Here is a 27,810-nt window from a genome sequence, read left to right on the forward strand (position 1 = left end):
CATTTTTGTCATTTTTGTCATTTTTGTCATTTTTGTCATTTTTGTCATTTTTGTCATTTTTGTCATTTTTGTCATTTTTGTCATTTTTGTCATTTTGGTCATTTTTGTCATTTTGGTCATTTTTGTCATTTTTGTCATTTTTGTCATTTTTGTCATTTTTGTCATTTTTGTCATTTTTGTCATTTTTGTCATTTTTGTCATTTTTGTCATTTTTGTCATTTTTGTCATTTTGTCATTTTTGTCTTTTTTGTCATTTTTGTCAATTTTATCCATATTCCATCATAATTTATTTTTTGTAGGGAAAGGGAGTGAAAGTTGTGACAACAGATGAATTTGATAATTCTTCCGGCCTTATGAAGTTAACAATTGTTACTTCTTTACGGAATCAGCTTTACTTTCATTATTCAACTTTTTTTTTATCCATATCGCTGTTATTCTTTCTCGGTTTCTGCATTGGGCCCATTGCCATATTATATACCTGTTTGACCGATGAGGCAAGGTTGATTCCGCAAACGTTTAATTAATCGTGTGATTTGCGGATTATTGCAGGCATTCATGCAGATTACTAGAAAAACTTGTTACGAAATTATTGTTTGTTTGTTTTATTAAGAAAAACAGAAGGAAAATTTAAATTACTGAAAATTTTATTGAAAATTCTTTATCTTCATCTGGATCCATCCGGGCACCCCTCGAAACCAAAATAAATGAATCACGCACACGCACACAAACATACATCAAACGTCACTTTGGGTCGAAAATTTTATCATTCGTCGGAAAAAAAAGTTTTCGCTGGGTGTTCTGTGCCGTAATTTTCGCAATTTTCTCTACCAAAACTCACTCCGGCAGGGACAATTCTTGCACCAATCGCTAGCCGCCAGAACCGGACACATTCAAGTGCAAACCAATTATTAGGAAATTTTTTGGTTTCCGTAAAAAGCGGATTTATTCACAGAGGTGAAAAATTCTAATTAGCAGAAGTCGAATAACAGGAAAGGAAAAACAGATCATCTCTCTGGGAAGGAAGGAAACATCAAAATAAAACATGGTAGGTGTAGCACTCACTGATGATATTTTTCGCTTTTTGGTAGTTGTTATCTATTATTTATTCAATTGTTTGTTCAATGGGGGAAGATCGGTGCTCTTCTCGTGTGAGAGCCATTTTTTTGGGGCTTCGGGATTGTTATCAGTAGCTTGTTCGTTCATTATTCCCCGAAAAGTGGTGGTAATTTCGATTTATTTCTTTTTGGGCTAGATTTTTTTAAATTGTCCAAAATGTATCTTTGGAATTCGGCTACTTACGATCCGTATGCTATCTACCGGAAGGAAACTCCACCGGAAAAGGTTAATCGATTAGTTATAATTTATCTCCATGCGGTTTCCCAATGGCCTCGTATTGAAATAATTGATCGAATTCGTTTCATTTGCCTTTTAGCCTCAAACGCCGATAAATTCGCTGGACGAGCAGGACAAACTGCTGGCGGAAGCGATTGCCGTGGTGCGAGCTCAGGCTTTCCAGATGAAGCGCTTTTTGGACAAGAATCGTCTGATGGAATCGATGCGCTGTGCCTCGACGATGCTGGGTGAGCTGCGTACTTCGCTTCTGTCGCCGAAATGCTACTATGAGCTGTACATGGCCATTACGGATGAATTGCGGCACTTCGAGCATTATCTGCTGGATGAGTTTCAGAAAGGTCGCAAAGTGCCGGACCTCTATGAACATGTCCAGTACGCCGGAAATATCGTTCCTCGACTTTATTTGCTGATAACAGTCGGTTTGGTTTATATCAAAACGAATTCCTCGTTAAAGCGTAGTATCCTGAAGGATCTAGTCGAAATGTGTCGAGGAGTCCAACATCCCCTGAGAGGACTCTTCCTGCGGAATTATCTGCTTCAGTGCACTCGAAACATTCTTCCGGATGTGATGACCACCCCAGACGAAAACGAAGGAACCGTCATTGATGCCATCGATTTTGTGCTCACGAATTTCGCCGAAATGAACAAGCTTTGGGTTCGCATCCAACACCAGGGACATTCCAGCGAACGGTCTCGCCGTGAAAGAGAACGCGAAGAGCTGAAAATTCTCGTCGGAACCAATTTGGTTCGCCTTTCGCAGCTCGAATCTGCCACTCTCGAAGTCTATCAACGTTTGATTCTTCCTGGTATTCTGGAACAAGTTGTCAGCTGTCGAGATGCCATCGCCCAAGAATATCTGATGGAATGCATCATTCAAGTTTTTCCGGACGAGTTCCATCTGCAAACGCTGGATCCGTTCCTGAAGTCTTGTGCCCAACTTCAGCCGGGAGTCAACGTTAAAAACATCATCATTTCATTGATCGACCGCTTGGCCCTGTACAACCAGCGAAACGGTAAAATCACTCAAACCATTTCCGGTACCGAGGTCAAATCGGCCATTCCACCGGAGCTGCAGCTGTTCGAGGTTTTCAGTGTGCAGATTGCGTACATCGTACAGCTACGGACCGATATGCCGCTGGAGGACACAGTTTCGCTTCAGGTGGCCCTGGTTAGCTTGGCCCAAAAGGTTTATCCAGAGAGAGTAGATTACGTGGATAAAGTTTGGAAACGACCGCCCAAATTTTAGACCGGCTCAACATGAATAGGTGAGTACAGATTTCTGCCTAATTTATTTAAATCTGAACCGGAAATTTGAATCTGAAATTTGAACATCTCGTAAACTGTATCTGAAATCTGGAATCTGAAACCTGGTTTTGAGATCTGAATCTGAAATCTGAATGTGAAAAATCTAATCTGAATCGAAAATCTGTATCAAGAATTGGAATCAATCTGAAATCTGAATCTGAAATCTGAATCTTGAATCTGAATCTGAATCTGAAATCTGAATCTAAAATCTGATTCTGAAATCTGAATCTGAAATCGGAATCTGAAATCGGAATCTGAAATCTAAATCTGAATATGAAATCTTAATCTGAAATCTGAAATCTGAGATCTGAATCTGAAATCTGAATCTGGATGCTGATTCTGAAAACCGAATCTGAAATCTGAATCTGAAGTCTGAATCTAAAATTTGAATCTGAAATCTGAATCTGAATCTGAAATCTGAATCTGAAATATGAATCTGAAATCTGAATCTGAAATCTGAATCTGAAATTTGAATCTGAAATCTGAATCTGAAATCTGAAATCTGAATCTGAAATTTGAATCCGAAATCTGAATCTGAAATCTGTATCTGAAATCTGAATCTGAAATCGAAATCTGAATCTGAAATCTGAAATCTGAATCTGAAATCTGAATCTGGAATCTGAATCTGAATTCTGTATTTGGAATCTGAATCTGAAACCTTTACCTTAAACCGAATTCTGAAATCTGAATCTGAATCTGAATCTGAATCTGAAATTTGAATCTGAAAGCTGAATCTTAAATCTGAATCTGAAATCTGAATCTGAAATCTGAAATCTGAATCTGAAATCTGAATCTGAAATCTGAATCTGAAATCTGAATCTGGAATCTGAATCTGAATTCTGTATTTGGAATCTGAATCTGAAACCTTTACCTTAAACCGAATTCTGAAATCTGAATCTGAATCTGAATCTGAAATCTGAATCTGAAAGCTGAATCTTAAATCTGAATCTGAAATCTGAATCTGAAATCTGAATCTGAAATCTGAATCTGAAATCTGAATCTGAAATCTGAATCTGAAATCTGAATCTGAAATCTGAATCTGAAATCTGAAATCTGTATCTGAAATCTGAATCTGAAATCTGAATCTGAAATCTGAATCTGAAATCTGAATCTGAAATCTGAATCTGAAATCTAAATCTGAAATCTGAATCTGGAATCTGAATCTGAATTCTGTATGTGAAATCTGAATCTGAAATCTCAACCTGAAACCGGATTCTGAAATCTGAATCTGAAATCTGAAATCTGAATCTGAAATCTGAAATCTGAATCTGAAATCTGAATCTGGAATCTGAATCTGAATTCTGTATTTGGAATCTGAATCTGAAACCTTTACCTTAAACCGAATTCTGAAATCTGAATCTGAATCTGAATCTGAATCTGAAATTTGAATCTGAAAGCTGAATCTTAAATCTGAATCTGAAATCTGAATCTGAAATCTGAAATCTGAATCTGAAATCTGAATCTGAAATCTGAATCTGAAATCTGAATCTGGAATCTGAATCTGAATTCTGTATTTGGAATCTGAATCTGAAACCTTTACCTTAAACCGAATTCTGAAATCTGAATCTGAATCTGAATCTGAAATCTGAATCTGAAAGCTGAATCTTAAATCTGAATCTGAAATCTGAATCTGAAATCTGAATCTGAAATCTGAATCTGAAATCAGAATCTGAAATCTGTATTTGAAATCTGAATCTGAAATCTGAATTTGAAATCTAAATCTGAAATCTGAATCAGAAATCTGAGTCAGAAATCTGAATCTGAAATCTGAATCTGAAATCTGAATCTGAACCTGAATCTGAAATCTGAACCTGAAATTTGAATGTGAAATCTGAATCTGAAATCTGAATCTGAAATTTGATTCTGAAATTTGAATCTGAAATTGGAATCTGAAATCTGAAATTTGTATCTTTAATCTGAATTCAAATTCGATTCTGAAACAGATATCTGAATCTGAAATCTGAGATTAAAACCTGACATCTAAATCTGAAAACTGAAATCTCATCTGAATAGGAATTTGAATATGAGATATTAATCTGAATTTGAAACATAAACCGGAATATAGAATTTGAATTTTGATCCCATCCTAATAATAATCCTTATCGTTACATTTTTTCAGCATTTCCCACTCGCTTACGGTCAACACGGAGCTATCCCGGCTGCTTCGTCTGTGTGTCGATTTCTACAACAGCGTCCTGACCATCCTGCAGCTGAAATACTTCGCTCCGCTACTCGAAAAATTCGACTACACTTCCCGCAAATCGCTGGCCCTGTACATAGTGATGAACATACTTGAAAACGAAACCCTCATTCCAACGGCCGAGCACGTGGACAGCGTTCTCGCAATGCTGGGTCCCCTGATTCAGGACCAACCCGATCAGACCGGTGAAAAACCGGACCCGGAAGATTTTGCCGAGGAGCAGGGGATTGTGGGAAGGTTCGTGCATCTGCTGAAGTCCGAGGATTTGGACACCCAGTACAAGATACTGACAGCGGCTAGGAAGCATTTCGGTCTAGGGGGTCAGCAGAGAATAAGGTTTGTTCTGCCACCGTTGGTTTTCCAAGCTTATCAGTTGGCCTACAAGTATAAGGCTGTGGCGGCCGAGGACGAAATGTGGGACAAGAAGTGTCAGAAGATCTTGCAGTTCTGTCATAGCACCATCGCTGTGCTGGCCAAATCTGAACTGCCGGAGCTGGCTCTGCGTTTGTACCTGCAGGGAGCTCTGTGCATAGGACAGATTGCCTACACCAATCACGAAACTGTGGCGTACGATTTCATGACTCAGGTTTGTTTGAAAGCTTCGTTATTTGAGAGAATTCTAATTAAAATACATTAATTTATCAAACAGGCATTCTCGCTGTACGAAGACGAAATATCCGACTCCAAGTCGCAGTTTGCGGCCATTACCCTGATCGTTTCGACCGTGGAACAAATGGCTTGCTTTTCGGAAGAGAATGCTGAACCCTTGCGAACGAACTGTGCCCTCGCAGCTTCAAAACTGTTGAAGAAACCGGACCAGTGCCGCGCTGTGGTCACTTGTGCCAGTTTGTTTTGGAGTGGAAAGTAAGCCATCATCCCAGAATTTACAAAAAAAAAGAGACAATTTAATAACTTTTTTATTTCAAACTTTTAGACAAAACGGTCAGGAGCTACGCGATGAAAAGCGAACTTTGGAGTGTTTGAAGAAGGCGGCCAAAATCGCTTCCCAATGTTTGGACATCGGCGTTCAGGTGCAACTGTGTGTTGAGCTGCTGAACCATTACTTGTTCTATTTCGAGCGGGGAAATTCTCAGATCACCGTTTCCATGTTGAATCAGGTAAATTGCTCTCGATCCTTAAAAAAGGAGTCAATCAAATTAAATTCTTTTCTAAATTTTCCATCCTTCAAAAGTTGATTGGAAAAATCAACGAGGAACTTCCCAATCTGGAACCGACCGAGGAAACTACCCAAATCGAGATGCACTACCGCAACACGTTGGCCCACGTGCGGAGTCGGATGGAATCCACGGATGCCAACGCACTGGAGGTTTCGTTCGCCGGAATCACTTTGAATTGAACAACAACAACAACAACAAGGTAAGACGTCATCTCAAAAGAAGTGATCGATAGGCTACTCACTTTCCAGATGATTTTGATGTTAACATTTTTTTCCCTCTGACTGGAAAACCCTAGACTTTGGCACTATTATTTCTGAGTTCCAAACAATCTTCTCTTAAAATGCATTATGTTGATGATAATTTAGCAAACTTTAAGTTAGAGTATTAGGTATTTGTAAAAGTTGTATCGAATATATATTCTTTATATAATGGAGGCAAAACGAGCAATTGTAACATTAACAACTACTATACACATTAAATCACCTGAAAGGCAACAACAGTTTTTCCTAGCTTCGAAAGCCATGACTCGAGGGAGTGTGATATTATAGATGAAAATACCTAATTGTTTTCAAGAATTTATTATTTTTGATTTTCATTTGATTTACATTTCTTTTGTTGAAGAGGATTCTTTCAGTATATTGCATTTGGAATCAAAACTTTTTTTCTTTCGCAAGGTTTCATGACTGTACCGAATTTTCATGTCATTTTTTTCAAACTTCAATCGATTCTTAAACAATTATCATCATCTTCGTAGGTATAATACAGTTTTGGTTTACTTTCTGCGACTTCATCGTTACGCTCGTTACAAATTGTTGTTACAAATATTTGATGTGCGATATCGAACTGGACCCGGAAATGTTATTCATTGTTATGTAAATAGGGTTAAGTGCTTGTTTTTTCTGTTTTGTTTCTCTCTCTTTGTGTGTGCTCCATACAAAAAGCCATTGCGAATGCCACTGCACAGGGGAAAAAGTTTTAATAATTTATTACCCGAACTCGGTTTTGCGCTGCCAGGACTGTTGATTTTTTTTTTGGTTTAAAGTATTCGATAAATTCGATCTCCATCAGGAGGCAATATTGCCTTCCAGTTAAATGCATACATTTTGCCTTTGCTGTTTCTGTTTTTTTTTTATTATTCGATCTAGCTTTTCCCATAGCGAGGGAATACAAACGGAACTAATTATACGGGACTCTCGATATCAAAGTGTATCCGACTGGTAATGTGCTGTTTCATTCCATGAATCTGTTTAAAATAAAAAAAGAAAAATTAAATATGCTTTGCTTTTTAGTTCTTTTTTTTTTGTTTCACTGTCGACCATTTGTTGAATGTGCACTCGATTGGCTTTTAATCTGTTTTGTATGTTTTTGTATGTTACCTTCGATTAATCACGATTATTTTTGTTGATACATAGGAATATGGGACTGTTCTTTGTTTGTTTTTTTTTCTATAGAATTGTTGCATTTCATTATTGTTTCTGTTTTTCACTTTTGTTTGTTTTTTTTTCCTTTTACCCAACATCAAAACGAGAAATTTACCTAGTGATAATTATTTTTATTCTTAGAATAGTTTAGAGGCGAACTATATTGGAGTTTAAGAACATTAAATAGTTATCAAATGAAATTTTAGAAATATCGAATACGAATACCATTTGAGGAACAATTTCAAATTAGGGCTAAGATGATCCTTATTAGCTACATTTTGAGATGATTTTGCATTGCTTTGTTGCTCTTGTTTGGGATCACACGATCCATTCTGGAAAAAGAAAAACGTTGATGTTTTTCTCCACATTTTAATGATTTTGTAAATGCTTCGATTCCGTTTGATGGTTCTACAAGGCAGGTTTCGTCTTCTTAGGTTTAAGTTACTTCAAGTGCAAGCGAGAACTAGACTTCGTATTACTTTTGAACTAAAATAAAATTATTTGGTATTTCGCAAGTAACAATCCAATTTTATAACACTTTAAGATAACGATTGAAGGTTTCAAAGAAAATTTTTATATTTTTTTGCGGTTTCTTTGTATCTTTCATTGGACGCTTTAGAGGCAAACAAATTTTTGCGGTGAAAATCAATAAGGATGTTTTTCAACAGTGACAAAATCACCTTACTTCACGCTTATTTTAATGAGAAAAAGTATTTCAAAATGCCCGATATTCCAGAACAGAGTAACAAAACGCTGTAAAATATGTGAAAATTTTAAAAATTTTTTGGTCTGTGACACAGATTCTGTATTAAAAGTTTGCTAAAATTTCAAGTCGTTAGAGGAGAGTTCAAGCTTCGAGTCATAATGAAGAGAGAGTGCTGTCTATTTCATCTGCCCAAAGTCATTGTTGTCTATTTTTGTTAAACAGATAAGGATTTACGTAGCCTCTTAATAGACTGTCTGACTAGGAAAAAGTTGAGGAGGTAGTAATTTAGCTACGATCGCTAATCGTAGAATTACGCATATTTTTTTTTGTCAATGTATAGCTTATATCGAATTGTAAAGATGTGTAGAGGTAAACTTATGGTCTATTCTCGTCAAGATCAACATGTGACAGTGTCAAAATGGCAATATCTTCTGACTGTATGATAAATATCAATCATATACAGGCCCCTTTCGTTTTTGGCAATACGCTCGAGAATTTTGTGTTGCCAGAATCGAACGGTTTTTTCATGATTTTTTTCTTATTTATTAATAAAAAAAAGGTGTTAATATTATTAGCTAAATTTTTCATTGTTTTTTTTTGATAATTTTTAGTCATTTTTTGTTATTTTTTATCATGTTTTCGACACATTTAGAACTTTTATTTTATCTTTGTTTAGAATGTTTGTTATTTTTATCATATTTGATATTTTTGTCATTTTGCACCCTTTTTTTTAGATATTTTTTGTCATTTTTATTCTTTTGTTTTGGTTTTTGAGTTTTACGATTTTTTTATGTTTTTCGTTATTTTTTGAGTGCTTTATTTTTTTTTTTTTTAATTTTGTCTGTCTAAATTATATTGGTCGTGCTTTAGCGAAAACTATTTGGTAATGTCGTTTCAAAAAACCGTTCGATTTTGGCCCATGTGCGAAAAAACGCTTCTAAAGGCCAGAAAATGCATTTTAAAGTTGTGATCCCAAATTAAGCTCAGAATCCCGAAAAGTCGCTTCCAAAGGCCAGAAAACACATTTTAAAATTGGGATCCCAAATTAAGCTCAGAATCCCGAAAAACGCTTCTGAAGGCCAGAAAACGCATTTTAAAGTTGTGATCCCAAATTTAGCTCAGAATCCCGAAAAAAAACGCTTCTGAAGGCTAGAAAACTCATATTAAAGTTGTGATCCCAAATTGAGCTCAGAATCCCGAAAAAACGCTTCTGAAGGCCAGAAAACACATTTTAAAGTTGTGATCCCAAATTAAGCTCAGAATCCCGAAAAATCGCTTCCAAAGGCCAGAAAACACATTTTAAAATTGGGATTCCAAATTAAGCTCAGAATCCCGAAAAAACGCTTTCAAAGGCCAGAAAACACATTTTAAAATTGTGATCCCAAATTAAGTGCAGAATCCCGGAAAACGCTTCTGAAGACCAGAAAACGCATTTTAAAGTTGTGGTCCCAAATTATGCTCAGAATCCCGAAAAAACGCTTCTGAAGGCCAGAAAACACATTTTGAAGTTGTGATCCCAAATTAAGCTCAGAATCCCGGGGAACCGAAAAACACATTTTAAAATTGAAATCCCAAATTAAGCTCAGAATCCCGGAAAAACGCTTCTAAAATGCATTTTAAAGTTGTGATCTCAAATTAAGCTCAGAATCCCGAAAAAAAGCTTCAAAAGGCCAGAAAACCGTGACCGTGTGACATAATCTGACCAAACAAAATAATTCAACCATGTGACATAATTCGACCATGCAACATAACCCGACCATGTGACATAATCCGACCACGTGACATAATCGACCATGTGATATAATCAGACTATGTGACAAAATCTGACCTTGCAACATAATGGACCATGTGACATAATTCGACCATGTAACATAATCGGACCATGTGGAATAATCTGATCATGCAACAAAATCGACCGTGTGACATAATCAAGCCACGTGACATAATCAGACTATGTGACAAAATCTGACCTTTCAACATAATGGACCATGTGACATAATTCGACCATGCAACATAATCGGACCATGGGACATCCGATCATGTATCAAAATGGACCATGTGACATAATCCTATCATAAGACATAATCAGATCGTGACATGAACTGACCATGCAACATAATCAGACCATGTGACATAATCGGACCATGTGACATAATATGAACATGCAACATAATCAGACCGTGTGACATAATCTGACCATGCAACACAATCGACCATATGACATAATTTGACTATGCAACATGATCGGACCATGTGACATAATCCGACCATGCAACACAATCGACCATGTGACATAATTCTACCATGTGACATTATCAGAACATGCCATGAACTGACCATGCAACATAATCAGATCGTGTGACATAATTGAACCATGTTACATAAGTCGATCCTGCATCATAAACAGTTCATGTGCTATATTCTAACAATGCAACACAATCGATCATGTGATATAATTTGACCATGTAACATAATCGGACCATGTGACATAATTCGATCATGCAACAAAATTGACCATGTGACATAATTCAACCATGTGACATAATCCAACCATGTGACATAATCCAACCATTTGACATAATCAGAACATGACATGAATTGACTATGCAACATAATCCGATCATGTGACATAATCCGACCATGTGACATATTAAGATCATGACATCATCTGACCACACAACATAATCAGACCATGTGACATAATACGACCATGCAACATAATCCGACCAAGTGACATAATCCGATCTTGCAACAAAATCGACCATGTGACATATTTAGATTATGACATGATCTGACCTTGCAACATAATTAGACAGTGTGACATTATCGGTCCATAGGAAATAATCTGACCATACAACATAATCAAACCATGTGACATAATCTAATCATGCAACATAATCGACCATGTGACATAATTCATCAATCCAACATAATCCGACCATGTGACATAACTCGTCTATGCAACATTATCGACCATATGACATAATTCGACCATGCAACAAAATCGACCATGAGACATAATTGAACCATGTGACATAATCACATAATGACATGAACTGGCCATGCAACATTATAAGACCATGTGACATATTCGGTCCATGTGACATAACCTAACCATGCAACATATTTAGACCATGTGACATAATCTGGCCATGTAACACAATCGACCATGTGACATAATTCGACAATGCAACATAATTGGACCATGTTTAATAATAAGGTTGCTAAAATATTTTCAGCATGTAGCCGGGCCGGAAAAATCCGGGAAATTTTATGGAAAAACCGTGCAAAATTCGGGCATTTCATTTCAAAATTGGCGACCATAAATTCGGGCAATATCCGAGCAAATTTTGTCAAAACCTATAAATTACTTGACAAAAATCCAGAAGAAGAATTGAAAAAAAAGATCTCGTCAACTCAACATTCATCGAGAGGTTTTAAATCGTACTTAAAGCTTCCAAAAAACTTTTCATTATTATTTTCATAAAACTTGTTCAAAACATTTCCTTTTGGAGACATAAATAAAAATTATTACAATAAAATTTGTTTTTATTTTGTTTGATTTGCCAAATAAAGTGAATAAATCCGGGCAAAATCTGGGCATTTTTCAATGAAATCCCGGCAACCGGGCCGGGCCGAATTGTTTCCAAATTTTGTATTTAATGGGCGATGGGCGCGCTCGCAGTCCCGGTATACGATTTCTCGTGTGTTAAACAGAGAGAGAAATAGCCTTCACTCCAATTTAACTTCGATTAGCTGTTATTCTTATGGAAATCTGTGTAAGAGTAAAGAGTAGGCTTTATTCTTTTTAACAGGCCCAATCCCAATATCCGAGCAAACCCGGATAAAACCGGGCAATCTGGCAACCTAATCCTATAGTGTTGCCGTAAGACGTAATTCTACGTAAAAAAAAAATGATTTTTCGAGATCTCTAGCTGTGTCTTGTGTGGTCTCAAAAAGATAATATTAGAAGTTGTTTTTGTTCTATTGACAAGATCTGAGCATCTGGAACCTTGGTCAAAATGGTGTATTCACAACATTTTGAAAAGGTCTTCGTCGAAACACCTCATCCATTTCATAAGCTGAAAACTCATGAAGTGGATCCAAAAGACTAGTGAAGCCATATAATTTGCAATCCCAAGTAACACCGATAGTTTTATTGGACTCCTCAAGCCCTTATACCTAGCAGCCTGCTATAAAATATAAGTGTTACTTGGGAATAGCTGATTTATTTTTTATTGCTGATCGGAGTTTTACAGGTCTGCCTTTCAGGATCTTTTCCAGCGCTTCTGCGAAAAGATAATTGTCACTAAGCCTTTATTTGTTGGTTTCATTGTTAATATTGTGATCTCGCTTCCATGATTACCTCCCTGAAAATGTCGAGGAACTTAATATTTAGTCTGGAAACTTTGTGAACATACCTGTTGTAACCCTCGGTGTCGATTTCGAAAAAATTTCACTCAAATCTATCGCAAACTTTGCCATGAACAATTGTATAAAAAAAACCGAACATCCTTCCATCCCAAATTTCATCAACAGACTAATATTTTTTTCTTCGTTTCATGTTTGTGTTCAGGGTTGCCAACATTTTTTTTCAATTCCACTGAATCAAAACAATCGAAAGATTCCATTCCCTTTTTCAAATAACAATTAAAGCGAACCTTTCGATTACTTAGATTCAGCCACATTTTCACTTTTTAACTTCAGCAATGGCACCTAATCCAGTTCCTTACTATTCATTTTTCATCACATTCGTAAAAATCAGGCAAAGTCAGGCATATTTTCAAAAGTCAGGCAAAATCAATGGCTTATCAGGTTGTCATGCCAGGCTGAGCCTCGAAAAATCAAGCAAATCCTGAAAAATCAGGCACATTGGCATCTCTGTTTGTGTTATTTTTGGACGAAAAATAAATTGTTTTCTCAATTTTTTTGTAATTTTCTTAACTAAAATTTGGATAAACAAGGTGCAAGCAAGAAATGTTCTATATTTTTTCATTTTGATAATTATCTCTTAGTGAATCGTTTAATTTAATCTATTGGCTTCATTGTATTCACTTACAATATGTATGTCGGACATCATAGATTTAAAATATTTAGATAAGTGCCTAGAAGCTAGTTCTCACTTGTCTTGATGTAACTTATTTTGAAACTTATTATTCTTGGGTTTGTTATTCGTTATGGTTATTGAGTGGTTGTAAAAAATTGTATGTTTGTGGACTTGTGGTTCTTATTTTCTTCTCAATGATTGTTTGCCTAGATTATCCTGATTATTTCTACAGTAATGAAACCTCAAAAAAAGAACGTAAATTATTCATTTCATTTTAAAACTCAACTCAGAAATTCAGTTTTCAAAGACAGTTTGTTGACATTTTTAAAACGTTCTTTTAAGACGATGGTAAATGTTTATGAAAGGTTTTTGAACTTTTTACAAAATTGCTTTTTTAAAGAAAGATGACCAATATTGTTCTGTATCATGCTGCTAATCTCATATCATTTTTGACAAGATTTTTATTCATTGAATTTAAAACGTCATTCAAGATTAAAAAAAGTCTTCTTTCATGCAGGATTTTTTTTATATGTTTTTATATTTTTAGGCATCCAATCATTGAAAAGAACAAACGATGTTAACTAAAAATGATGACCAACCGAAAAGAAAAGGCACTTACCGTGGGTTTGAACATTTTCTACTTGTGGTTTTCGGTACACATCTTTCGGAGCTACCGGGTATGATATGATTTTTCGATGATTTGCGGATCCTTTTTGGCGTGTATGGAAAAAAAAATCCAAAAATAAAACCAAAAATAGTACAATTATATCATGTAGGAACAGTCATTTATTTGAATATAGGAAATATGCATGGGCTTATACAGGTTGAAAAAAAATATTACAAAAGGACCTTAAGTTAACGAAATATCAATCGAGAAGTGAGTAGGTGTGTCTTAGGGTATACGTTTCTTTTTTTCCTACCGAAATATATTCACTGCCCGTTTGTAGATTTGATCTCAAATATATCACTTAGTATGGAACCTTAAAATTAATATGCTTTCGAATAAACGAAACCGCTTTTTGGTTTTCTGCTCGTCCGCACTACTTCTTACAAACTAAACAGAGAAAAAAGTTTCGTATGGACTGTTTTTTTTTGTTTCTTCCAATACCGGAATACATTCACATATTATACTGGTACGTAATATCTAATATTGTGTGTGATAGTAAAATTTGCACCCCCGCCTCGCATTTCCTCATAGACTGGCTAAAGCTATTCTTCCCCAAACAGGATCCCAAATCTAATTCCCATTCACAGGGGACGCCTTACAGTACGTGCAAATTTTCACAGCTTTTGGATTTGGAATCACGGGCCCAAACACGCCCTAGCAGTCCCTTAACTTTGAGACTGGCCGACGTTCGGGAGCCACGATACTTCCGGGGACTGCTGTGTGCACTTCCGGGTGGAGTTTCCACCACGAATCCTCCCCCCAGACTACCACCACCAATGCCACTGCCAGTTCCCAAATTTCCGACCCCAGCGACGCCCGGAGTTCCACAAACCGGGGTGCTCGGATTGGTTCCACCGCCCATTCCCGTCAGGCAGATCGTTGCCCCGCCCAGGGGAGAACAGGCGCGCCTTTTTGATTTCCTGATCGATCGCTTCCGGAACAAGTCTCTGTTGATTGAGAAAATTGGGTAAGTTTATGCTCTATTAATTCCCAATAGAAGTTTAGTTCTTACCTCGATTTCTCCGGATTTTCCAGCTTCAGACGGATCTGCGACAGCAGACCCACCAAAAGCTCATCCACGTTGTGGTTGATCCCGACCGAGGTTTCGATGAACTTACAATCGTACTGAGTGGCCATTTGCTTTCCCTCTGAAACAGAAATTTCCAAATTTGAATACAACATACGACTTGAAAGAACTTAAAAAAAGGTCCACTACCTTCGGCCGAAACCATACGGCTGCGGGCCAGATCGGCCTTATTGGCCACCAGAATCACCGCCTTTTGGGCGATGTTCTCGGTGGTCCAAAGTACCTGCAGCACCTGTTCCGACAGTTGGAAGCTCTCGCGATCCGAGGACGAGTAGATGACGCAGTATCCGTGTGGGTCGTAAGATGACATGCAGTTTTCCGGCTGGATGAATGGAAAATTGAATGGTTAAGTTACCAATTTCAAAATAATATAGGATTCTCACCGTCATGTCCATATAGCTGTGGTCGATGAAAGTCAACTCGGATTCTTCACCGCTAAGCAAAACTGACACCGTCTTCTCGCCGGAATCATCATCTGGAAAAAGACAAAAACCAAGAAAAATGTAAGTAAAACAAGTTATATTATTAGCTCAAATCTTTAACGAGGACTTTTAAAAATTGTGTAAGTCGATTCAGTTAAACCCTAGATAATTTACTTAATTTATGCGTACGGAAAGTATGAAGATCAGCCGACATCATTCCCCCAACACAAAACCAATTGATTTATGTTACAATTTTTCGTTTCAAATCAACAGTGACTAAACCTAGATAAAAAAAACTTAAATCGACTTACACTGGAAAGTCCTCTGTTGTCATGCTAGATATAGACAATGCTTCATACTCAATTTTCAGAGCATAACCATAAAAATTTACATCGACCGATTGAAAACGGGGTCATGTAGCATGTGGCGTTTTAACTGGAAAAGTTTTATTTTCAACAAAAGATTGTTTTGTAGGAACAGACATTATAATAACAATTAATTTAATTTTCAATTTTCTTAACACGCCACCCTCGATTTTTATGTTGGAAATTTGAACTAGTTTCTGTGGGTTGTTTCTTGTTAGAAACAGTCATAAACCTTACATGAATTTGAAAGTCAGTGCCTGTTTATGAAAAAAAACATATGCCTATTCTGTGCAACTATGTTGGGGCCGTTCAAATATTACATAACACAATATTCGATCATCTTCGACCCCCCTCCCTCCCATCCGTAACACATTCTTTTCAGATTTTCTATCCAAAATCCACAAACCGTAACAAACTGCTATACCCCCTCCCCCTAAACGCGTATACGTAATATTTGAATGGTCCCTTGGAGGTTTTCTTTTGGAGATTGAAAACATGGCCATCAACTGAGACGTTTAGTACGTTACCGACTAAGCCACGGCTGTTTATCCAAAACTAGATTATAAACGATAGAAATCATTGGGGGTGGTGGGATTATATCGATTTTTTTTGGAAGAACGAATCGGATTTTTTATTTGGAGATAGTGTACATTTCAGCTCCTCTCTGGAGCCACTTTTTCTGAATAATAACTTTCTCTTTATCGTTATTATACTTACGTCATGGCCCTAGGAACTAGAGGGGAGGGCTGGAAGTTTAACCTCCCCCCCTCCCCCTTTCCCCCATGAAGGGCTGGGAAAAAGAAACGAGGAAAGCTACTCTACACTTTACATTTTAAAGACTCAGACAGTTTTAGATTATCGAGTGAGGTTATTCAAGATTAACAATCTTGACTCAGAACTGATGACAAATTTTCAAAAACTTATCCCAGATTCAGACTTGTGCCACCTACAGTTTTTCCAATTTTTCTCACTTTTCTGAATAAAGATTAGGCTCATTTCGGAGGTTCTAGTTCCATATAATCAAAACCAAAATTATACATCTGTTTTCATATTTCGGATTTTGTATTTAGAAATAAAAAGTTAAAAAAACTGTTTTGCATTTTTTATCTTTTTGTTTTGCATTCCGTACATAATTTGATTCATAATTTTGGAAACGCATATATGCATTTCCAAAAAAAACACTTTAAGGAATCTAGAAAACATTTTAAGAAACCAGTGGACCAAATATTTAAAATTTAGTATCTTCGAGTTATCAAAAGTTTTATTCTTGAACTCATAATATTTTGGATTATGCTTCTAAGTAGAGCAAACTCGCGACGAGCAAAAAAAAACAAGATAGCTTCAGCTTCAAAATGGCGATCTAAAGTAGAAGAACTTAGACCCAAATTCATCATTTGAAATGAAATTGAAATTGACGAATCGGATAAAAAATAAATAATTGAAATGATGAATACTGTTTGAAACCCTAAACTATGCCATTGAAATTACAAAATCATCAATCAATCAAATTTTACATCTTAGCTCAAATTTAAAATTCTGATCTGCAATTGTTTTAGAAATCGAAATAAAATTCTGGAGCAGATTCAAAAATCAAATCTTGAAGCCAGAATCCAAGTTTGAATTCAGTATTTATATTCAAAATGCAGATTGCGATTCAGCTCGTAAATTAATTTTACAATTACAATAAATACATTTAAATAACTGTCTTGTTGAGGAACTCAAATTGCAAGAGGCCGAAGAAATATAATTTTGATTGTTAATTTAGCTTTTAAATTTCTGCTAAAAATCACGCATATGAAGAAGAATTTATGTTTATTTTGCATGTTTTGTTTTAAGAAAAAAAAATCTGATTTTCATTTGAAATAATCATCTACAGGATTTGAAGCATGGAGTTGATTTATATTGAAAAATATTTACTGATAAAAAAGCCTCTAATCAGCGCTCTTGCTGATAAAACAGCAAGGAATTCCTTATTTTATAGATTCATTCTTTAACATTACTAATTTTTAAGTTTTTTTTTTTTCAAAAGTCAAATTTCAAACTTAAATCTTTAATTTGGATCGAGTTTGCAATAATCAGATTGGAATCGTAAAATTTTGATCTCTCACTTTTCGTTTTTAAAATTTGATTTATTTGCATGAATGCAAGATGTGCATGTGTGGATATGCCTGATGTTGCATATCTTTGAATTTGCTCAAGAATTTGGTAGATTAAGCTTATTTGATTTGAGCTTTGCATATGTTTTTTTTAACGGAAGGCTTTCTAAAATAAACTTATTCTATGTTCGTATCGAATAAGCTAAATCCACCATACTCTTGAGCAAATCCAATGATTTTCAATATCGATGAAAGTATTTTCCTTCTCTCATTACTGAAGGTTTCATATTACACATTTAAATATTTGAGGATCTATTTTCAAAAGCTAAAATTTTATACTTAAAGGTACTTATGTGAATTAACTTAAAAATGAATGAAGAACGAGCACCAAAAATAATGTTTTTAAAGGTTTTCTTTCATTCGTTTTAGCAAAATATCATTAAAAAATACAAATAAATTCACATGCATTGTATGGAATTGTGATATTAGATTTGAGATGTGCCTTGGTAAAAATTAGTGTGTTTAATTTTTAGCTTTTCTCTCACCATTTTGAGGAAAATACCTAGATTTTGGCTGGATTCGCCTGGATATAACCCGGTTTTGATTTAAAAATTTAGAAACCCTTTTTTTAAAGTCCAGCACACCAAATTTCAAATTCTGAATGGCTATTTGAAAACTTATTTGCAGTCTGAATACTTGCAATCAATAGCTAAATTGACCTTTATACCCCGATGCAGTTTTTTTTTATAATTAAATGGTATGTATTTAAATATAAAATAAAACAAACCTTTAAGTCTTTGGACACACTTTGAATATCAAGTGTGATGTCTGCAGTCAATATTTACCAAAAGCACACAAATTTTGAATGAAGTTTTTCGTTTCGACAATTTTAAAACAATTCTTAAACTGATTTTGCCAATTAAAATGTATTGTTGTTTTATTGTTTGTCACGAATTTTTAATGCAGAGTTTTTTTTACTGATTCATACCGATTTTTATAAACCACAGATTTGTTTCCAGTAATCTAAGATTTAGCAAGCATTGATGAATAACGTTTTGAATTTCTTCTTCATTAAATTGGACGCACAATACTGAAAAATCACATGTTTAATAGAATGAGATTTTTAATTTTTTAGATGCATTACATTCTGAAGACACGTTGGCTTGATGTCATGAACTTTGTAAATTGTACCATATGTCAGGAGCAAATTTTTTGATGATTTAATTTTTCGGCTACATTAATATAAGTTGAATTTAACCTCATACTTCTGGATTTTGAAAAGGATTAGCTTAATCTGGGATATGTCATAAAACGCTAGATAATTTCAAAAAAAAAATTTTTTATAAGCTTTTCTTTGTCGAAGAAATTATAAATATTCTGCTTTGTCGGATCATCAACATCATCAGGGAATCCAAAAATCATTATCCTCCGATAGATCCTGTACTAGCGCTTATCAACTTCAATTTTGTTCTTGATAAGTTGTGCATTCGGATTCAAATTCATCGTCTCTTGTAACGTTTAGGATAAGTTCTCGCATTATTTTGCAAGGAGTTAAGGGCGCGAATAGCTAGAAAAAGCACTCTCTGTGCGTTTGTTCTTTTGATCTCTTCCAGTTTTTTCGGAGAATATTCTCAGGACTAGGATGAGTTATCTTGATCGTCATTGGAAAGGGATGAGCAGTCCTCGCGTTTTTATGTTTATCGCTAAGCGTTTAACAAGTGATAAAGCAGTTATCATTATTAGATCTGCTCGATTTGCTTCTCTGAACATCATGCAAAGCATTCATTTGAGCATGATATGGATATTTTCTTGAATCTATAGAAGAGTTGACGGCCAGAAGAGATGCATGATTCTTTTTTTAAAAGATCTTATTTTACACAGTTTTTTTAAACGGTTTTCTCGAAATAAGACGATTGAACTATAAATATAGTAAATTTAACTATATTTTTATGATTGATTGTGCAATAATAGCATAAGAATAGCATAAGAGCATAAATTGTGACAACATTTTCCTCCCTTTAGGTCAATTCAAGCCTAATGCGGCAGCAACTCTATTCCAAACGAAGAATTCGATGCCGCTGGAGGAATCGTTTAACATCCCGGTTTGGGTATCACAGATTGGCGTTTCATCGAAAAGCAGAAATGGCTTGATAATGCCCAAACTATTGATGTGCTGATTTCTCACAAAATCATATTATTATTTGTAACCAGAATCTTTTTTGAGCTTTCGAATAATATCAAATAAACAAAATATGTATACAACCAAAATGAAAAAAAAAACTGTAAATATATAGTTGAACGCATAAAATCAATCATAGAATTATGATTGATTCCATCATAATTATAGTTGAATCAACCATAGCACTGTATTTGAATTGGTTGAATATATAGAGTGACCTACATCAATCAGTATATTGGTAATCAGAAACAGATCTAAAAGAAATATCAAAGGATTAGAAGAAAATTCTTATGGTTTTAAAGTTAAATGCGTAAAACTAATGTTCAATGATCATTCATATATTTTGTTTCTTTTTTTAAATCAAAAACAAAACCAATAGATCTTTAATGTGGCTCCTTCAAACGCTGAAATTTTGAAAATTTGAACATTATGAGCTCTTCTGACTCAAAAGGTTGCCGACCACTGGGTTATACCAATCATCAAATCAAAGCTTAGTTGATTTTTTCGCATCCAACTATAAATATATCAGACTTAACTACGAACTGATGATTGACCTTACACAATCAACTATGAATACAATACAGTGGGGAAAATTCGTATAAACCCATGCTATTTTTGTTAGATTATGCTTCATGAAGCGATCTAAAACATGTCAACAAAACTGTACCTAGTCATTGAGTGTGCAACTTAAAACTGTAATGACTCAATTTGAAAATTGCGTGTATTTTGAATACAATACAAAATTCGATTTTGGGATGGAAAATTCGTTTAAACGCACACCATGAAAAGTATGCATTTCGCTTACCTGTGATATCTAAACTTTTGCGTTCTGTCATTTTGGTCTTGTAGTAGGCTTTTCAGGCTAGTAAGCAATCATATTTGTCGAAGGACTTTTGACGGTACACATTACAGGAAGACTACAATCATGGGAAATCTAGTCAACCATGCCTTAGAGGCCAAGATTGGGTACATTTACCCTAGTGTAAGTGCGCTTTGTTCTGCTTTCTGCTTAGTCGATCCTGGAGTTTTGACGGTGTGATTTTTGAAATGGCGAAAGGTGAGTTGAGGTTGGTTGCGAAAGGTTGAGTGAATCGGAGCAAAAAGTTGCTCTTGAACTGAAGAAAACCGGTATGAACAATCGTGAAATAGCAAGTAGAATTAACAGATCCGAAACAGTGATTCGAAATTTGCTGAAGAAAGGTGAAAAATACGGTGTAAAGAAGAAAACCAAGGGAAATATCAAAATCAGCAATCGTGAACGAAACCGAATTCTGGAGCTGGACTCCCAATTACCAATACGCAAATTGCGCAGATACTACGAGGTTCTGGAAACTTGAAGTACACCAAAAAGACCAAGAAACCGAATTTGTCTCAAGCTCATATTCAGGCGAGATTGGATTTCGCCAAAAAGTACATGACTTGGAGAAATGAATGGAATAATGTGGTGTTTTCGGATGAAAAGATATCTAGACTGGACTGTTCATACTACTGGCATAATTTGAGAAAGAAACCCGAGGTTAAGCTTAGTCAAAATTTTGGAGGCGGGACGCTTTTGGTTTGGGGTGCTTTTTAACGTCACGGAAAAACCCCTATTGCTACCACTTCCACCAAGGTGAATTCATAACAGTACGTGAAACTCCTGGAAGACTTCATTCTTGGCGATCAATTCCTGGAAAAACGATAAAAAATCTCGTCAATTCAATGCAGAACTGCATTTTCGAAACTATTCGCCAGAACGGAAAGCGAACCAAAGATTGACCACTTTTTACTGTCAAAATGTTTACTTAATTTTTGATTCAATCAATAAAAGCTAAAGTGTGTTTAAACGAATTTTCCTCCTAAAAATCTATTTTTGTCTTTATTTTTGTCACATAAGAACTTAAATTTGAAAGCAATGCAGCTATCGACTAGTTATTGTTTAGAGTACTCAATATTTGGTATAGATTTGGTTCAATTTTTGTAGGCTGGTTTACCCGAATGTTAAAATAAAGCTGTGCGTTTTAACGAATTTTCCTCACTGTAGATTCAATTGTAATGGAATAATTGATTCAATTGTTAATATGATAGATTCAACTACAATTGTATGATTGATTTTAGTCGTTCAATTATAAATATAATAGACTCTACTTATATTTCTGGTTCACCCCTCACATTGAACTATAAATATGACATATTCAATTGTAATGGTATAATTGATTCAACTGTAAATATGATAGATTCAACTACAAATGTATAATTGATTCTAGGTACATTGGATTCTTTTTTAAACGATTGTTGTATTCTTGCAAAAAGCGAAATCGTTTATAAAAAGTTCGAAACAACCGGGAAAAATTCATCGCTCCTTGTGAGTAAAGTGGCCACTTGGCCAACTTGGACTGTAAATCGATCATTTCTAACCAGGTAAACCATTCTCAGGTGATTTAAGTGAAATCGGGAGGCGCAGAGATTTGTTTTGGATTGCTTTGTTTTGGGTTTTAAGCCACGGTTTTTCCAGAACTTCCGCAGAGTTTCTAAGTGGCCATTCCGGCCCATCTTCCCGTCGGAAGCAGCGTCCAAATCAATTCACCACCCAAAAGTGGTTTGGACAAGATGCGGGAATGTGTAGAATCTATTTTCGTCTTATTTCGGGAAAATCGTTTAAAAACCCGTGTAAAATAAAATCTTTTTAAAAAAGAACACTGGATTCTTTTTATAAAAGATCTTATTTTACACAGTTTTTTCAAACGGTTTTCTCGAAATAATACGATTGAACTATAAATATAATAAATTCAACTATATTTTTATGATTGATTGTGCAATAATAGCATAATAGCATAAATTGTGACAACATTTTCCACCCTTTAGGTCAATTCAAGCCAGATACGGCAGCAACTCTATTTCAAACGAAGGAATCGATGCCGCTGGAGGAATCGTTTAACATCCCGGTTGGGTATCACCGATTGGCGTTTCATCGAAAAGCAGAAATGGCTTGATAATGCCCAAACTATCGATGTGCTGATTGCTCTCAAAATCATATTATTCTTTGTAACCAGAATCTTTTTTGTGCTTTAGAATAATAACAAATAAACAAAATATGTATACAACCGAAATGAAAATAAATATTATTGCGGAAAAAACAAAAAAAAAACAACTGTAAATATATAGTTGAACGCATAAAATCAATCATAGAATTATGGTTGATTCCATCATAATTATAGTTGGATTTATCGTATTTATGATTGAATCAATCATACAATTGTAGTTGGACCTATCAAACCTATAGTTGAATGTTTAAAACCAGTCATACAAATATAGTTCAATATTAAATATATATAGTTGGTCGAGAATCAATCATCAATATAATTGAATATAGGCGGAATATTGTTGAAGAATCTATACCTCTTTCTCTGTGCGATTGTCTTCGACCATTTAGTGGTTTCATTACAGAAACCTAATTCTCATGAACTGAAATCTAGCTGAACATTTTACGTGTAGAGCGAAGCGTTTCATTTGAAAATTTTGAAGAAAAATGCTCCAGAGCTCTCAGATTCCGCTAGAATCTTACCTGGTCATCGAAAGCACTGTAAACAAACATTTAAATCTAGAAAATAGTCATATAAATTTTTATTTTTTTTCCATATTTTCATACAAGAGACAAGCACACTTATATCAAAAGCTTTTTATTTCAATATGTTTGGAGGAAGCTTCATTGGAAAAACTAAGCCCGGTCAATGGGAGATTAGCAAATGCAGGACAGAAGCAATGCATAAGGAACCAAATAAGGAAAGAATTCGATTAGCTAAGCCAAAACGACGGCGACGACGATGACCAAACGAAAGCTCCCATCATTTTATTCATCGATCCTATCTGATGGCGGGAAAAAAGTGGATTTCTACAACTGATAGCAGCCAGTAATCAACACGTTTCTACAAACGAACGAAAAAAAAACTATTGGAATAAAGAGACAACATCTAAGTATGTTCAGGGGTTCCATTCCGGAGCAGCCGGTGACGACAACTTGAAGCCGGGAGGCAGGACAATCATTCCGGATTCTTCGTTTGCATTCGCATTGGAAAACCGGGGCAATAATAGCATTAGCAGGACACGATTGCACACTTCTAGGAAGAAAAGGCCATTTCATATCGGTTTTATAGTAGGTTTCTCTTTTCCACATTACCGTCGTCGTCCTCCGGTCCGTGCAGATGGATCGCAACGTCACAACGTCCTCCACCACTTGAACGACTTCCGGCGCGGCCTTTTTCAGCAGGATGACGGAACGCCGCCATCATCATCATCATCATCATCATCAAATCCACATCACAGAAACCGGAGACAGAGATACAGGAACCCGATGGACAGATGAACCGGACATCAGGCAATACGATCATCGACGATGAGGGTGTACGGTAATGAAAAATAAATGAGAAAACACAGATATTAAACTTGAAGATGGTGACCGCTTTTTTGTCCCAGTTATGATGAAAATGGCATTATGGCCAATGGATGAGGGCCAATATGTACAGGCCCTTGAACGACCGCTTTCATTCTGGCGATTACCTTTTAAATTTATATTGTCGGTTTCCAGTTAAAATGCTTGAGGGACATTCATAAAATCGAAAAATTGTTTTACAATAATCAACATCGTTTGATAAGTAATTGCTTTTAAAAAGGTCATTCATAAATGTACAGTAAGGTTTTTTTTTACACTGATATACGTACCGCGTAAAAAAAAACCGTGTAAAAAAAAACCGTGTTAATTCCCGAAAACCGTGTAAAAAAAAACCGTGCTAATTCCCGAAAACCGTGTAAAAAAAGACCATTCGAATTTTGCAGCTTTGAAGTTCTGACACTTAAGACCTGAGACCTGAGACTTGAGACATAAGAACTGGACTTGAAAATGTAGACTTGAGACATGAGACCTGAGACTTTAGACATGACACCTGAGACCTAAGTCCAGGGACCTGAGATCTGAGACATGAAACCTGAGACTTGAAGAATGAGACCAAAGACATGGGACATTAGACCTGAGACCTGAGACTAGAAACCTAAGACATAAAACACGAGACCTGAGACCTGAGACATGGGACATGAGACCTGAGACATGAGACTTGAGACTTAAGACATGACACCTGAGACCTGAGACCTGAGACATGAGACATGAGACAAGAGGCATGAGACATGAGATATGAGACCTGAGACCTGAGACATGAGACATGAGACATAAGACATGAGGTATGAGACAAGAGCCATGAAAGATTAGACCTGAGACATGAGACTTTAGACCTGAGACAAGCTACTAGTGTTATAACCGCGAAAAATTATAGCTTCGATTACAACTTGCGACCCCTCTAGTGAAAGGGTTTGACATGTAGGTGACGAAAAACAGTGTCGCGAAATCGCTAGTCCAAGCTACTAGTGTTAGTACCGCGAAAAATTAGTTTAGCTCCGATTTCAACTTTTGACCAGTCAAGTGAAAGGGTTTGACTTGTAGTTGACGAAAAATAGTGTCGCGTCTTCGCTAGTACAAGCTACTAGTGTTAGTACCGCGAGAAATTAGTTAAGCTCCGATTTAGACTTGCGATCCCTCTAGTAAAAGGGTTTGACTTGTAGGTGACGAAAAACAGTGTCGCGAAATTGCTAGTACAAGCTACTAGTGTTAGTACCGCGAAAAATCAGTTTAGCTCCGATTTCAACTTTCGACCGGTCAAGTGAAAGGGTTTGACTTGTAGTTGACGAAAAATAGTGTCGCGACTTCGCTAGTACAAGCTACTAGTGTTAGTACCGCGAGAAATTAGTTTAGCTCCGATTTAGACTTGCGATCCCTCTAGTGAAAGGGTTTGACTTGTAGGTGACGAAAAACAGTGTCGCGAAATTGCTAGTCCAAGCTACTAGTGTTAGTACCGCGAAAAATTAGTTTAGCTCCGATTTCAACTTTCGACCGGTCAAGTGGAAGGGTTTGACTTGAAGTTGACGAAAAATAGTGTCGCGACTTCGCTAGTACAAGCTACTAGTGTTAGTACCGCGAGAAATTAGTTAAGCTCCGATTTAGACTTGCGATCCCTCTAGTAAAAGGGTTTGACTTGTAGGTGACGAAAAACAGTGTCGCGAAATCGCTAGTACAAGCTACTAGTGTTAGTACCGCGAAAAATTAGTTTAGCTCCGATTTCAACTTTCGACCAGTCAAGTGAAAGGGTTTGACTTGTAGGTAACGAAAAATAGTGTCGCGAGTTAGCTAGTACAAGCTACTAGGATTAGTACCGCGAGAAATTAGTTAAGCTCCGATTTAGACTTGCGACCCCTCTAGTGAAAGGGTTTGACTTGTAGATGATGAAAAATAGAGTTGCGAGTTCGCTAGTACAAGCTACTAGTGTTAGTACCGCGAGAAATTAGTTAAGCTTCGATTTCAACTTTCGACCCGTCAAGTGAAAGGGATTGACTTCTTGGTGATATTGATTACAGGGGGTAATCTTGAGAATCCGGGGAATTGAATAGTATTTAAAGTGTATTTTTTATATTTTGTATCACGTTTTGTTTTAATAACTGGCAAAATAAATCAAAACGCGCAAGCAGAAGCTGCAGCACCCAGCTGAAAATTGAGTAAAATCATCATTCTAGAGAGCTCTGAGATCTCTGAGCCCTTGCGTTTTTTGATTGTTTGAAAACTTGAACAAGATGCTACAAATTTTCGAAAATTTTTATCAAACATCGCATTCTTTGAAAAATTTGCAGTTAATGAAAATATAACTTCAAAATTTGTATCCATCCAATCATGAATTTATATGATTTCAGCTAGTAGAATTTGTTACAGTGTTTTTCACCCCTAAATGTTTGTTGAACCCTCATGCTTTTTCTATAAAAACATTTATGGTTCAAAAAATATAAAATTTAATTCAAACAAAGCCAAAAACTACTGCAATTGGTGCTTCATGCATTACGACATTACAAATACATCACAACTGGTGGAACCAATAATTTTTCAGACTACCTCAATTTTATGTACAATCAACTTTAAAACTTTTTTGTACAAACGGTATGATTATCTGCGAAAATAATGTTTTTAAAGGCCATTGAAGTTGAAAACTGCTGCATGATGCACCAGATGTACCAGACGGTATCTCTGTTTAAAAGACATACGTCGTCTACGCCGATTTAGGCTTTGTAGACTGAATTAATTAGGTTGAAATTTTAAGATTAACATTTAACTCCAATACCGAGATGGGAATCGAACCCATGCCATCAGTGGACCAGCGATTACCGTCTTACCACGCTAACCACTCGACCAGCGAGACGTATCTCACAACTAACCTTGAGTTCTGTTTGCTTCAAACACTTTAACTTGATTGGTCGCAGATTGAAATCGGAAATGAAACTTCTTTCTACCGGTAATATCACTAGTAGCTTGTACTAGCGAACTCGCGACACTATTTTTCATCACCTAAATGTCATACCCTTTCATTTGACCGGTCGAAAGTTGAAATCGGAGCTAAACTAATTTCTCGTGGTACTAACACTAGTAGCTTGTACTAGCGAAGTCACGACACTATTTTTTGTCATTTACAAGTCAAACCCTTTTACTAGAGGGGTCGCAAGTTGAAATCGGAGCTTAACTAATTTCTCGCGGTTCTAATCCTAGTAGCTTGTACTAGCGAAGTCGCGACACTATTTTTCGTCAACTTCAAGTCAAACCCTTTCATTTGACCGGTCGAAAGTTGAAATCGGAGCTAAACTAATTTCTCGCGGTACTAACACTAGTAGCTTGTACTAGCGAAGTCGCGACACTATTTTTCGTCACCTACAAGTCAAAC

At 36.0% G+C, this 27,810-nt stretch overlaps 2 protein-coding genes across 7 annotated transcripts in view; one reads left to right on the forward strand and one right to left on the reverse strand.

Moving 5' to 3' along the window:
• The first annotated feature begins 753 nt into the window (after window positions 1–753).
• Window positions 754–6,524, forward strand: LOC129751946 (vacuolar protein sorting-associated protein 35). Its single transcript, XM_055747736.1, is given in 7 exon segments — window positions 754–1,045; window positions 1,433–2,570; window positions 2,573–2,618; window positions 4,778–5,444; window positions 5,508–5,722; window positions 5,793–5,976; window positions 6,051–6,524. Coding segments are annotated over 7 exon segments (2,418 nt in total). The 5' UTR covers window positions 754–1,042; the 3' UTR covers window positions 6,216–6,524.
• A 564-nt stretch (window positions 6,525–7,088) lies between these two features.
• Window positions 7,089–27,810, reverse strand: part of LOC129750541 (uncharacterized) — a 380,798-nt gene continuing 360,076 nt past the window's right edge. For 5 of the 6 annotated variants that reach the window (XM_055745501.1, XM_055745502.1, XM_055745498.1 and 2 more), the window contains exons 12-15: window positions 15,348–15,439; window positions 15,094–15,286; window positions 14,890–15,025; window positions 7,089–14,824 (exon numbers count right to left, since the gene is read on the reverse strand). In XM_055745501.1, coding sequence (XP_055601476.1) covers window positions 14,473–14,824; window positions 14,890–15,025; window positions 15,094–15,286; window positions 15,348–15,439 — 773 coding nt within the window. In that variant the 3' untranslated portion in view covers window positions 7,089–14,472. Of the gene's footprint in view, window positions 14,825–14,889; window positions 15,026–15,093; window positions 15,287–15,347; window positions 15,440–24,086; window positions 24,261–27,810 lie in introns of those variants that run through there. The other variant, XM_055745503.1, reaches the window with a different exon arrangement.

The sequence above is a fragment of the Uranotaenia lowii genome, chromosome 3 (assembly GCF_029784155.1).
Source record: "Uranotaenia lowii strain MFRU-FL chromosome 3, ASM2978415v1, whole genome shotgun sequence".
Taxonomy (NCBI): domain Eukaryota; kingdom Metazoa; phylum Arthropoda; class Insecta; order Diptera; family Culicidae; genus Uranotaenia; species Uranotaenia lowii.